This window comes from Numida meleagris, chromosome Z (assembly GCF_002078875.1).
Source record: "Numida meleagris isolate 19003 breed g44 Domestic line chromosome Z, NumMel1.0, whole genome shotgun sequence".
In the NCBI taxonomy this organism is placed as follows: Eukaryota; Metazoa; Chordata; class Aves; order Galliformes; family Numididae; genus Numida; species Numida meleagris.
This window is the reverse complement of record NC_034438.1, coordinates 59,243,046-59,256,025: the sequence shown is the minus strand read 5'-3', so window position 1 is coordinate 59,256,025 and position 12,980 is coordinate 59,243,046. Positions and strand designations below refer to the sequence as shown.

General features: G+C 35.9%; 1 protein-coding gene across 1 annotated transcript in view; it reads left to right on the top strand.

Annotated features, from left to right (window-relative positions):
• ADGRV1 (adhesion G protein-coupled receptor V1) overlaps positions 1-12,980 on the top strand; it is a 257,698-nt gene that overhangs the window by 77,296 nt on the left and 167,422 nt on the right. The window contains exons 50-60 of the mRNA XM_021381087.1: positions 578-700; positions 913-1,135; positions 1,587-1,791; positions 2,756-2,902; positions 5,768-6,023; positions 7,519-7,727; positions 8,517-8,690; positions 9,090-9,272; positions 9,886-10,065; positions 11,284-11,448; positions 12,705-12,822. Coding sequence (XP_021236762.1) covers positions 578-700; positions 913-1,135; positions 1,587-1,791; positions 2,756-2,902; positions 5,768-6,023; positions 7,519-7,727; positions 8,517-8,690; positions 9,090-9,272; positions 9,886-10,065; positions 11,284-11,448; positions 12,705-12,822 — 1,983 coding nt within the window. The remainder of the gene's footprint in view (positions 1-577; positions 701-912; positions 1,136-1,586; positions 1,792-2,755; positions 2,903-5,767; positions 6,024-7,518; positions 7,728-8,516; positions 8,691-9,089; positions 9,273-9,885; positions 10,066-11,283; positions 11,449-12,704; positions 12,823-12,980) is intronic.

The following is a 12,980-nucleotide window of genomic DNA, read 5'->3' as shown; positions in this document are numbered from 1 at the left end:
TGACAATCCTCAATAAGAATTTAACCCTAATAAGTACTTCATCAAAGTAATATCTGCTTTTCTCTCAGAAAATAAAAGCACTGTGCTTGTTTTCAAATATTTATAAAAAAAATATTTTCCCAACAACAATGGGGATAATAGCTACTCATCTACCTGCTGATCACACTCATTCTAAGCTTTGCTGAGCTTTTTGTTCTGCAGAGATTGTTGGTCAGCAAAGTACATATGTATTCTATTACAAGTGTGGTATTTTTGGTGGTGTTTTGTCCCTCTGGCTACTAAGATGTTTATGTTGCAGTTCACACTTTTCTTTGCAATTGGCTGTTGTCAGATTTCAGTTTTAGTGTTCATACATGTCAGTGCTTGCACTAAAGCCATCAAATGTTGTCAGTGGTTAAATTATCATGTGGGCATCACTGATAATATGGAGTTACGCGCCAAATAAAAAGGAGAAAATAATCTGTCTCACTTCATAATTAAAACTATGAAACATTGACTTTTGAAGGGCCACTAGTGTGTGACTTAACTAAAAGGTGGAAAATAATGTGAGCTTTGTCTTTTTTTTTTTTTTTTGTAGAATCTGGAAATTCTTCTGAAATTTTTGTCTGGGAGACAGGGCAGTCTACTTTCAGACACTTTCAGTCTCTTCCAGTGCATGATGTCAGAAACATCCATGTCTTCATGCCCCCTTCAGGTTTAGGTAAGACTTAAATGAAAATATTTCTTCAAATTCTAGTTTATGATGCTGGAACTGTAGAAATAGATGTGCTCTTTTTTGTTGTATTTATTTATCAGACCATAAAAGTTAGTATAAACAGTGATCTACAGAGAACATTTCTGATATTACAAGAACTTATAAATATATGTAACACTAAACATAAATTATTTCTTAATTGTCTTTGGTCTATATAGTTCACATCCTGCTAGCTGGTAAGGATATAACAGCACTGTATTCCTGGAACTCAGAAGCAAACTCGTTCTCTATAATGCTAGAAGCCCCATATGCAGATCATATCACATCAGTTATTGCAAGATCTTTGAACTCCAGCAAGAGCTTAATTGTTTTGTCCATGGAATCCAACTCCCAGATTTATGAACTGACCACTGTTTCCAACCAGTCAGATTTTATACCCAGGTAAGTCTTTTTGTTTTATATAACTTGTCTCACAGCTCCTGTATTTCTTTTTCTGTGGTATTGTTTTGGTTACAGTATAGAGTGTTAAACGTTTCTATGTATGATGAGCTTATTTTATTAACATTAAAGAGAATTTTTCACTGTTTAAGATAACCTGAAGTCAGATAGCCTCACATCTGATTTTAAAACACAAAACAAGAAAAATTTCCAGTCATGTCTTTGTATTTTAAAAGCTTCTGTTTAGGATAAACGAAATTGCACTTATAATTATTTTCAGTTACTTTATGATCTATTGTTATTTTGTTAAAGAAAATACCCTTTCAACTCAGACTACTTCCAAAGCAATATAAACAATAATTGCATCTCAAAAATGCTCAGTAAATTTACAACAGTGCTTTCAGAGATCAGCTATCCTAAATTTATAATTGCTATATGCACGTTTTTTTGCCAGTTCAGGTGAATTGATATTTGATCCTGGGGACATGGAAGTGGTGATAGCTGTCAATATACTTGATGACATCATCCCAGAAGAGGAAGAATGCTTCAGAGTGTGGCTGAAAAACCCAAAAGGAGGTGCAGAGATTGGTGCTCATGGTTTTGTTAACATTTTTATTCCTTCTAATGACAATGCCTATGGAGTCATTGCATTTGCTCAGGTAAAAATTCAAAGGTAAATCATTAAAATATGTATATGTAATTTCTGGATAATTGAACACAAACATACTGGAACTGTAAAATCCAGAATGTTTTTCAGGATTGTTTTTCTAATGTCATCTAGTTATGTGCTTTTTAACATCTACTCAGCAATGCTATGTGATTATGTAGAACACTGGGTGATAGGACGTAAGTTTCACAGTCCCTATTCTGAGATTTTTTAATCCCCTTACATTAGATTAACATCTTAGTTTATCAACTTGGTTTTGGAACAAATTAGAAAATTCAATTTTTAGATGCCGTATTTGATGGCATCTAGTCACTGCTTATTTATTGTTCAAGTGAATTCAGTAAAAAAACCTGAAGAGCCTTTTCCCCTGAAAAATAAAATAATTGGGTTATGTCATGCGGTCAGTCAGTCTGTCAGAACAAAATGAATTCTTTGGAGAAAATGTCAGGCGGAAGGTAGTATTTGGAGAGATTAGTTCTTAAATCAGCAAACACTGTAGAGGACAACCAGACAGGGATATACTAAACACATACTGAAGATATGAAAGACAGAAGAGTCATCACTGAAATGAAGCTTTGCATCTGGACTTGTGTGAGGTGGACAAATAAGACAAAACAACAGCACTAAATGTAAATCTCTTTTATAGTTCCACTTGTTTTTGTTACTTCATACAGTTTGAACATATAGTACTATACTCAGAAAATAAATTAAGATTTGTCTTTTTTGCTTTATGTTGAAGAGTCCTGATATTTTAAATTCTAACATTCATGAAACCTGGAAGTATTGAGGTATATAGGTCATATAAATTTAATCAATTAATATATATTTGTCTACTCAATGGTAGACAAGTTTATTGGTGCTTGATGTCATTGTCCCTCTTCGAATACCAAGATCACTACAGAAACTCTTCTTTAGAAGAAAATAACTTTGTGGTTTTGCTATTTTGTGTTTTCCAGAGTTCTTTATTTAAGCAGGTTGAAGAAATGGAACGGGACAGCTTAATCACTCTGAATGTTGAACGTTTAGTAGGAGCGTATGGACGAGTTACAGTAGAATGGATAGCTAATGGGAGCATAAGCGATGTATTTCCAGCTTCAGGAATGGTATGAACATCACGTATTTTAAGAAAGCACTGACTGTATTACCTCAGAAAAAGGGTGTGGACCGATAGGAAAGTAGTAGTACTTGTAGTGCTTGTAAGATTGCCCCGTTCTGTTAGTTTCATCTTTCTAGTCCTTGACTGCAGTGTTAGCAGTTCTCACTTTAGTCTGTCACATAATGCCATAACATGCCTCTTTAGAACCAGATATTGCAATTCTGTCCAGGCAGTAGAAATGTTTATCTGTAGTATCCTGTTCCCATCTTCCATTCTTCCTGCTGTGAGGTCTAGCTACTGTGTGAAATCATTGCATAGGTAGGAATCTGGGAATGTTTTTTCTTATTCCTGGTGATGCCAATACACTTCAGAACTTCAGTGCCTAGGGAAATATTACAAGTCCCAGCTTAGCTTACTTCTAAAACTGTTCAGCTTTCCAACCATATTAAAATCTAATGTTTTATACGGGCTGGAGCTTTATATGCTTTAGGACTCTTAGAAGCTGGTTTCTTTAAGTCAAGCACCTCCACCTAGGGACCATCTATTAAAGACACAAAACCCCATGATCTGTGAGGTTGTGGAGTTCCAACACAAGTCACAGCTTTGGGAGGATGGGTCAAAAGATTTTAGAAATAAGCTTTACTACTAGAAATATTGGGTCTGAAATACAGCATATGAAATATGATAAACAGACTTAAGGAGAAATCAAGGTGGGGAAACAGAGTGCCAAAAAAAAGTCATACCAAAATTATTTAAATATTCCCTGAGCATTCTAGATTGGAATGAATCAAAAGAGGATGCTGCATGGCTTTCCTGCAGACTTTTGCATGTAAAAAAGAAAAAGAGGCAGAAATGAAAGTAGAAGTGTAACATAATTCACTGGGAAGTTCTGTTTATTCTTCACTATCTGTGTAGCCTAAGTGTTCATAGGATATATATATATATGTCTGTCTGTCTTTGCTACTGAGAGCAACGTGATCAAGTGGCTGGCCCTTTGAATTTAAAAATGAAAAGAAGATAGTTGGACAAAGCATTCGTCAGTCATTTTAAATGGAGGACACAAGGGAAACGATTAACAAAACTGCTGAAATGGCATTCTTTCATTTAGTAATGATGCTGTTACGTATTGCACATTCATCATACTTTTGATGTAAGTCTTGGGCTGACCTTGGCTGTCTGCCAGACCTCCACTCGGTTGCTCTCTTACTCTGTCCTTCTCAACAGGATAGGCATAGAATAAAAGTTGGAAAAAATTGTTGGTTGAGATAAAGGCAGTTTAATAAGTAAAGTTTATCTCTAATTTCTCACTCCTCTCTCCCAGCTGCTGTTGCAAAGCAGTGTTTCCCTCCTTTGTATCTGCTCTCTCAGAGCACACCCAGTGTCGCTCATGGCTCAGCTCTGGCTGCAGCAGGTCCCCATTGGAGCTGGCTGTGCTCTGACATGGAGCAGTGCTGGGCTCTGCTGACAGAGGCTACCTGCAGGCCCTGCTACCAGAAACTTGCTATGTAAACCCAAAACACTCAGCCCCTTGCCCACTCCTAGCCTATCGGCCTTTGGGATACTCAGTTGGAGAGACAGCCTTGTTGCTGTGTGAGCACTGTTCACCAGTAGCTGAAAAACTGATCTGTTAGCACTTTCTAGCCACAAATGCAAAGCACAATACTTCATCACCTTCTATGAGCAAGGAAAGCTCCATCTCAACCAGACCTGGAACATTATAGAAGGAAGAATGCAGCAGTTAACTGATTGTTCCTCTCCTTGTAATGTTTGAGAAAGCATTAAACTGAAGTGCATTATGCAAGAAACCTCAGTGAAGAAAGCTAATTTTACATAATTTGAAAAGCATGTAATGAAGGACAAGTTGAATGTGAGCCAGCAACTTGTGCTTCTGTAATAGTCTGCTTTAGGCAGAGCATTGCCAGGAGATCAAAGGAGGTAATCCTCCTCCTCTACTCAGCACTTGTGAGGCACATCTGTATTGCTGAGTCCAGCTCTGGGTTCTCTACTGGAAGAAAATCACAAAGTCCAAGGAAGGCCGCTAAATGTCATTAAGGGCTTGGAGCATCCGAGATATGGGAAGAGGCTCAGGGAGAAACTTGTAATTGTCTATAAATACCTGGGAGATGAGTAAAGAAGACAGAGAGATACCTTTCAGTTGTGTCCTGTGCCTGCAATAGGTATAGTACAAAAAATGCCACTTGAGCACACGAAGTTTGGCATCAGTAGTTGGCTTTGATGACCCCCATGAGTCCCTCCCAACTCAGGATATTCTTTTATTGTATGATTCTATGAATCTTAAGGAATGACACATTATTGTACAGGTGGTGAAACACTGGCGCAAGTTGCCAAGAGAATTTGTGAAGTCTCTATTCTTGGAGGTATTCAAAGCCATGCTGGACATAGACTGAGTAACCTGCTCTAGTTGAACCTATTTGTAGCAGGGACGTTTGGACAAGTTGATCTCAGAGGTCCTTTCCAACCAATACCATTGTGCAATTCTGTGATAATGAGCATGTATAATCACTTTCAAATGGCTGACCTGTTTTGCCTCATCTTGAAGTGCAGCTGTCAGGAAGACATCTAAAGTTGAACACCTGTTTATAGTGAAGATACTCCTAGTTTTCTTGATTATACCAAATGCATTCTCATCTTGGTAGTTAGTCTCTGGTTTTTACACTTCTGATTGAGAATTCATTTCTAACTTTATGACTTGTGTTTCAAACTATTTTACCACAGTGCCTTTTTATTTTTGTATGCTTTTTTTTTCTTTCTTTTATTGGTGAAGTTATGCAGAATAAAATAGTTGGTATGACAACACTGAGAAGACATTTGTCTTTTTTTTGTCTTTTTTCTTTTCCCTCTAAAACTTTAGATTACATTTTCAGAAGGTCAGGCACTGTCCACAATCACACTGACAATTCTTGCGGACAGTGCTGCAGAGCTTTCAGAGACTGTGGTTATCACCCTCACTCATGTTACCACTGTAGGTGTTCAAGATACTACAAAAGGAGCTATCATTGATCCCAAAAGATCAAGAGCAGTACTCACTATTTTACCTAGTGATTCTCCACATGGTGTGATTGGCTGGCATACAAACTCTCTCTTTGTTAAAGTCACAGAGCCAGAAGGTAGGTCTGTTTCTTGAATGTTGTAAAACATGCATGTTTTTTTTTTTTTTTAAGGTAACACTGTTGTTTAAGACAACATTGGTGATGTGATTGTCTGTGTTTTTATGTACAAATTTTATAGTAGAAATATCTTTAAAAATACCTAACTATGCTATTTCATTGGATGTTTTGTGTCACATTGCACATATCAACATTATTTTGTCGCTCTGTAGGGGCTACCCTATTAAAACCTTGGCATCCTGTATTGTATTTCACTAGCACATAAAATACTTCTGTTTAGGTAAAAAGCAAATTTGCCTATTTGATTAGGTTCGTAATCTGATTAAAATAATGTACCGAATAACACTTTCCTCAGGAAATAGGTCAAAAAGAGACAGGGGAAGATGGAAGGAAGTAGAACAAGTGTGAATTACATTTCAAGAAAACTGAAGTGAGATTTTCTGCTTACCAGCTCATTTGATAGGATGATATCAAAGGATGATATTAAAGGACCTAACAGGTGGTTTGCCTGAGGAGAATTACAGTGGTGCTTGAGCTCCTGTTCTCTCTACTGCCCCAGGAATGCAGGCAGCTCTTTCCTCCAGCTCTCTCTCCAAGCCTGGTGGTTTTCCAGCAGCTGGCTGGGAGTATGGAAAGATAAGCTATTAATACTTCAAAAGCCCAGTTGAAATTTTCCTGGCAATTTAATATCCTGTCTGTAGAAAAAAATAATTTTTAGGAGATGTACATTTTCCACATTTTCCATTAGAATATTAGTGCAGCTAAAACCTCTTTGCCAGTTCTATTTTAAGGCCAATTAGCATTGAAGGGATTTTCTTGGTTCCTTATAGAAAATGTACTGTTCTGAAATAGCAGCTAATTAGTACAGTAGCTAATTAACACAAATAATTTGTTTGATGAAACTATTTTGAAGTACAAAGCCTGCTGATTTTTATCTCTTCAAGTTCTCCAGTTGTAAACTTTTAGCCAGATGTTGTGTTTAGTTCACTGGAAAAAAATGTAAATCTGCTTTCCCTAAAAAGAGATCCTAGCCTTAGTGATATGAGCACATCTCATTTTCTTCAAAATCTGTGTTACAGAAAGACAAAATGGCTTTTGCTAAAATTTACAACAGAGTGACTAGCTGCAGAAAAGCTTTCTGTTATTAGAATTAATAGTGATCTGCTAGGCAGGTAAAGACCAGGCAAAAATAGCAAGATTGGAGTTTTGAAAGAAAAATGAATAAGAGCAGCAATATTGAAATAAAAGTTTGTGTAGCAAGCATTTTAAAACTGTAAATATTCAGTATTTTTTTATTCCTGTAGGTATTGTTTTAAAACACTTTCTTGGCTTACGTACCGTGCATTTACACCATCTATATCTGTTTATTTGCCTGAGTCAAGTATGGTTGTGTTACTAAGCAGAGCAGAAATGGACTCTAGTAAGGAGCTCCAGTACAATTAGGCAAGTTTGTTTAAAACAATCACATCTTCCTTTTTCCCCCTCCTTCTTATAGGACAAATGAATTCCACCGTCGTTACTTTGCAAATTGTTCGTGAGCAAGGATTTGTTGGAGAAGTTGCAGTTCAGTTGAGTACTGAACCTAACTTGGACCTTCCCGTCTCCAACCAAGCAACGGAGAATGAGGATTATATAATAGAAAAGAAGACAATTATTATGACAGAGAATGAAGCAATACGTTCTGTCATGATCACTATTTTACCTGTGAGTAGCCTTAACGACTTCAGCCGACAATTTATTTTAAAGAAATGAAGAATGTTACTGTTCCTATTTTAAGAAAAGGTCTTAGTATTCTAGAAGAGACTAAGGTAGGATTTTTGCATTGTCAAACAGTTGTAAATTACTAGGAGTTGCAGTCATCTATTTCAAAAGAATTTGTATACTGGTTACTGGGGAGGAACTAAGTAGTTTGCTTTGTTGTACTACCCAAGTTAATATTTATTAAAAAGGAGAAAAATGTAAATGTCTTAGATGCCTGTCGTTTTTGCAACTTACTGCAGTTTTATGGAGAATTTATTTTACCTTGCATGCTTATTAACAGATTTGTTCTGTAGTCTGAAAAATGTTAATATTTCACTAAAAATAGAGGAATTATTTGAATATATTCAGCATGGAGATATTTTACAAGTTCTGGTTTACTTTCTGAAATCTGACCAACTTGTAGTGTAGATAGGAGAAAGAAGTAGCAGCCAGCAATTCCTGCTATTGTTTCAGGAGGTTTGGAATCTGACTACCAACTTCAGCTTCTAAAATTTAGCAGAGGTATTCTCTTCTACCTTTCACATGATGTGAAGTAAGGAACTGGTTATATAATCCCAAGTTCTCAGACAGTAAGCATCCAAGAAGTAGTCATCTTTATGCATGTACTCTAATCTTATCTATTAATCTTTAAAAGCTTATGAAGGCATAAAGTTATAAAATTTATAGTTATAACTTAATTGTAGTGCTTTGTAGAAAAAAAAAAAAAGTGACATTTAAAAAATACTTTTGCAGGACAATGTTCCAGAATTACAGGAAGGATTTATAGTCAATATTACTGATGTGCAGCTTGTCGATTCTCACACTAGAGGTCAGCCAAGTGTGAAGAGGCTTGGGTTAGAAATAGCTGAAATAACAATTGAAGAAAATGATGATGCCAGGGGAATATTTAGTTTCAGTGTTACAAAGGTAAGTAAACTTAGATGAAAAATATTTAAAGTCACATTCCAGAAGGATACGCTGTGATTTCAGACCACTTTTGATAGTATTCTCATAAGCTTTATGACAGTAAATCGTTCTGGATAAATAGGCCAGATATCAGACAAACAATTCAGTCTTAGAATTTTCTTCACAATTAATGTATGAAACTTCTTAAGGAGCTGGAAGTGCTAAAATGAGACTTATGTAATTTTCTGGGAGGAATCTAATTGGTCATCTAATTGGTACTTTTGCTATGCAAGATCAGTGCTAAATTCAGATCAATTTACAAGTGATTATGTGATTATATATTTCTTTATTTATTCTTATCCAAAAGTTAATCAATGAATAGCAGCTGTGATACTCATTATTTTATTGTTGAATTTACAGGATAAAACTGGAACTGTTGCTGGTTATGAGGTACCACCACCACATAATGTACTGAAACTTCCAGTTGTTCGACAGGCTGGGAGGTTTGGGTCAGCAGTTCTGTATTGGGAAGCCATTCTTTTAACTGCTGGCTTTGAAGACTTTACGCCATCATCTGGAAACCTTACGTTTGCAGATGGGCAGGTAGGCACTTGCTAAAAGTTTGTGTCTGGTTATCAATTTAAGAGTAACTCACATTTTCTTCCAGTAGAATTTTCATCCATTCACTGAAATCATTTTATTTATGGCTTTACGGTATGAATGAATCTCTGGACTTCAGTGCTTTAATGTGAAAAGTACAGTGTAGATAAATATTGACCAGATAGGAATGTATGCCTTTAGTACCTCTAACTGAAGCCATAATTTCTTATAATAAAGCCCTTTACACTGAAAATCTGTAACATAACCTATCTTGTCTACAAACTTTCAGAATATGCCTGTATGTTTCTTTAGTTTAGTTGTAAATTCTTAGTATCAAAAAAATAGGTATATCAAGAGAACTGGTCTTTGGCAATAGGAGAGTATACTCTTTGAGCAGAATTGAGGCTGAATTACAGTATGATCTACCTGTATATGAAAGTATAGAAGTACAGTAAGAAATGAGCACAATCAAACGTTTGCTTATCTATTATTATATAATGTTTATTTATTTTACATTTCATATTTTTCGAACAATTCATATGGAGTATTAGAAATGAAATTTAGTTTAGTTTTTTGGTTGTTTTTTTTTTTTTTTTTTTTACTGTTTTTCTTTCAGACTACAGGAGAAATAGAAATTACAATCATAGATGACAGTGAAGTTGAATTCCTTGAGATCTTCAGGATTGCTTTAGTGAGGGTAACCGGTGGTGCAAGACTTGGAGATGAGATACTAGTAACTGTTGCTATTCCACCCAATGATTCCCCTGTTGGAGTATTTGGTTTTGAAGAAAAAAATGTGAGTTGGTTTTATTTGGATTATACTATTTTCTGCAAAAGCAGGATTGTGGATTTGTGTCACTAATACATTGTGGATTTTGATAAGCCTTCATCGCGCTGGAAGACCAATCTTTCATTGAAAATGGGTTGCATCATGAGAAGCATGACCAGCAGGTCAAGGGAGGTGATTCTGCCCCTCTGCTTTGCCCTCGTGAGACCCCACCTGGTGTACTGTATCCAGGTCTGGGGCCTCTAAAACAAGAAGGTCATGGAGCTGTTGGAGTGGGTCCAGAGAAGGGCCATGAAGATGATCAGAGGGCACCTCCCCTACAAGTACAGTCTGAGAGAGCTGGGGCTCTTCAGCCTGGAGAAGAGAAGGCTCCAAGGGGACGTTATAATGTCCTTCCAGTACCTGAAGGGGACCTCCAGGAAAGCTGGGGTGGGACTTTTTATTAGGGCATGTAGAGACAGGACAAGGGGAAATGACTATGAACTGGAAGAGGATAGATTTAGACTAGATATAAGGAAGAAATTCTTTACTGTGAGAGTGGTGAGACACTTGGCACAGGTTTCCCAGTGAAACTGTGGATGCCCCCTCCCTGGACGCGTTCAAGGCCAGGCTGGATGGGGCTGTGAGCAACTTGGTCTAGTGGGAGGTGCCCCTGCCTATAGCAGGGGGTTGCAGCTAGATGATCTTAAGGGTCCCTTCAAACCCAAGCCGTTCTTTGATTCTATGCAAAGGATATTAGTACTTGTCTTTATCTAACAGTGTATGATGATCGTGGCAATGAAAGCACTGCAGCATAGACTTGGACTTCTGTATCAGTGCATTTTAATTCTCCGTACTAATAATCCAGGATGTTAAAATGGATTTTTAATGATCTGCATTACTGAAACTAAAGTTTGGAAAGAAATTACAAAACATTTCTCATCTTAGTGATTGACAGTGAATGATTCTTCTGCTGTCCATTTTACTGGTGCTATGGCTGCTTGTGATTCATTGTCTGTTATTGTTTTGAATCATGGACCATACATAAGTAACTTGAGTGACTCTTATTTGCTAGCTGAATTCGACACATTTCTTATACCTGTTGTCTTCTTATTAATTTTCATTTTTTCCTTGGTTTATGTTGTTGTTAATAATGCTCTTCTTATATTTTTCTTTCTTTTTTTTCCAAGTCAGTATGGATGCATTTGCTAAAACCTTTTCTTCCTCCTCCTCTGCTTTCTTCTTCAGATAACAGTGAAGGAACCTCAGACACCTGATGACTCTGCAGCGATTGCGCTGCTCACTGTAAGTCGAAGTCCAGGTGGACAGGGAGCAGTTAAAGTGATATGGATTCTTGAGGAGGCTGCCAAACATGACCTGACCCCTCTGAATGGTACTCTTCACTTTAATGAGGTATTTTTGATACAACAATAAATGATTTACTATTCTTAGATCTACAGATTTTTTTTCTTCATGGATTTGTTAGCATGGTTGTTGTTACATGTTTATTAGGCTAGAGATTACTAAGTAAGAAAACACTAGCAAAAGGCTAGTTTGAACCAATGGGGAAAGCTCTTCTGCTCCTTTTAAAGCAGTATAATATTGTCAGTAGGAAAACAGGCTTTTCAAATACAGGTTCTTTTTATTGTTAAGAAAGAGGAACTGCAATATACTGAATGTGAATAATGATTATAGGAACAGTTATTCCATTTCATTATCATACAATCAAAAAATAAATTTGAAGAAATGAGAAGGATGAAGAAATGTTCAACCACTGCAGATTTTAAAAAGAAGTAGCAGTCACCCTAGTGATTTTCCAGTTGTACAGTTTTATCTGTCTTTGAGTTTCATATCAGGTTAAAGCACTGAAACAAGAGATGAAATATTGGATATTATCAAGCTATTGTTAATTTAATATTGTATTTTATAGGCTACTGTAAATATTTAATGAATAAATGTGTTTTAAAATAAGGTATAAGCTGTTCTGTCTTTACAAAGCTACTTTGCATTAAATAGATAGGTATTCCTAATATTTCTTTTAATTTGCTGAAATATAACTTTTTTGTTAGACACAAGTATTGGGCAAAGATTTACTTTCATTTTACTGGCCCATTTCTTCTGATAGGCCTGAAAGTACTTTATATTCTTATGTAAGTTCTTATTCTTAAGTTGTATGCATGCATATAAGATTAGAGGTATGTTCATATGGTCTACTAAAGTTATAAATGTTTTTTCCAATATTCTTCTGAAAGCATTTACCCACTGTCAAAATGTGGATTGGATAGGAATTTGCTATGATCTATTACTCATAATCTAAATAATAGAATTTGCATATTATATTGAATATGTTTGCTCTAAGCTGAAAATTTCATGTGAATATAATTTAAAAATAATACCAGTTGTTATTCAGTTGATAGTATCCAGAGCATTTCTGGGATAGGACGTAATGTTTAAGTGGCATTTTATACTGTTTATTAATCTGTGAGAAAACATTTTAGGTAAACCAGGAATTTATTTTTTAAAAAAAGGTTCAGAATATACCAAGCATATGCATACTTAACATGGTTTGTTGAGGAAAAGTAGTTTTTTGCATAGTGTAATATTGTATTTTTTTTAGTTTCACTTTATATACATAAATACATATATCTTCTGGTCTTTACATGATCTAGGCTGAAACCCAGAAGTTTATTGTTATACGTGCAGTAGAAGATGGTATCCTGGAAGGGAATGAAACATTTACCATTCAGCTAGTCTCTGCTGGTGATGCAGAGATATCCCCTGTAAATGGTAAATAATTATTTAACTACATTCTGTTTTTAGACACTTTGTATGAGAATTCTAGTAAGCCTGTTCATATTAGACTGCGGTGCTTATGTATGTTGAGTTTTGGAATGTTCTTTGATATGGGTTCTTTGATTCTTTTGGAATGTCAGTCTTTTTTCATA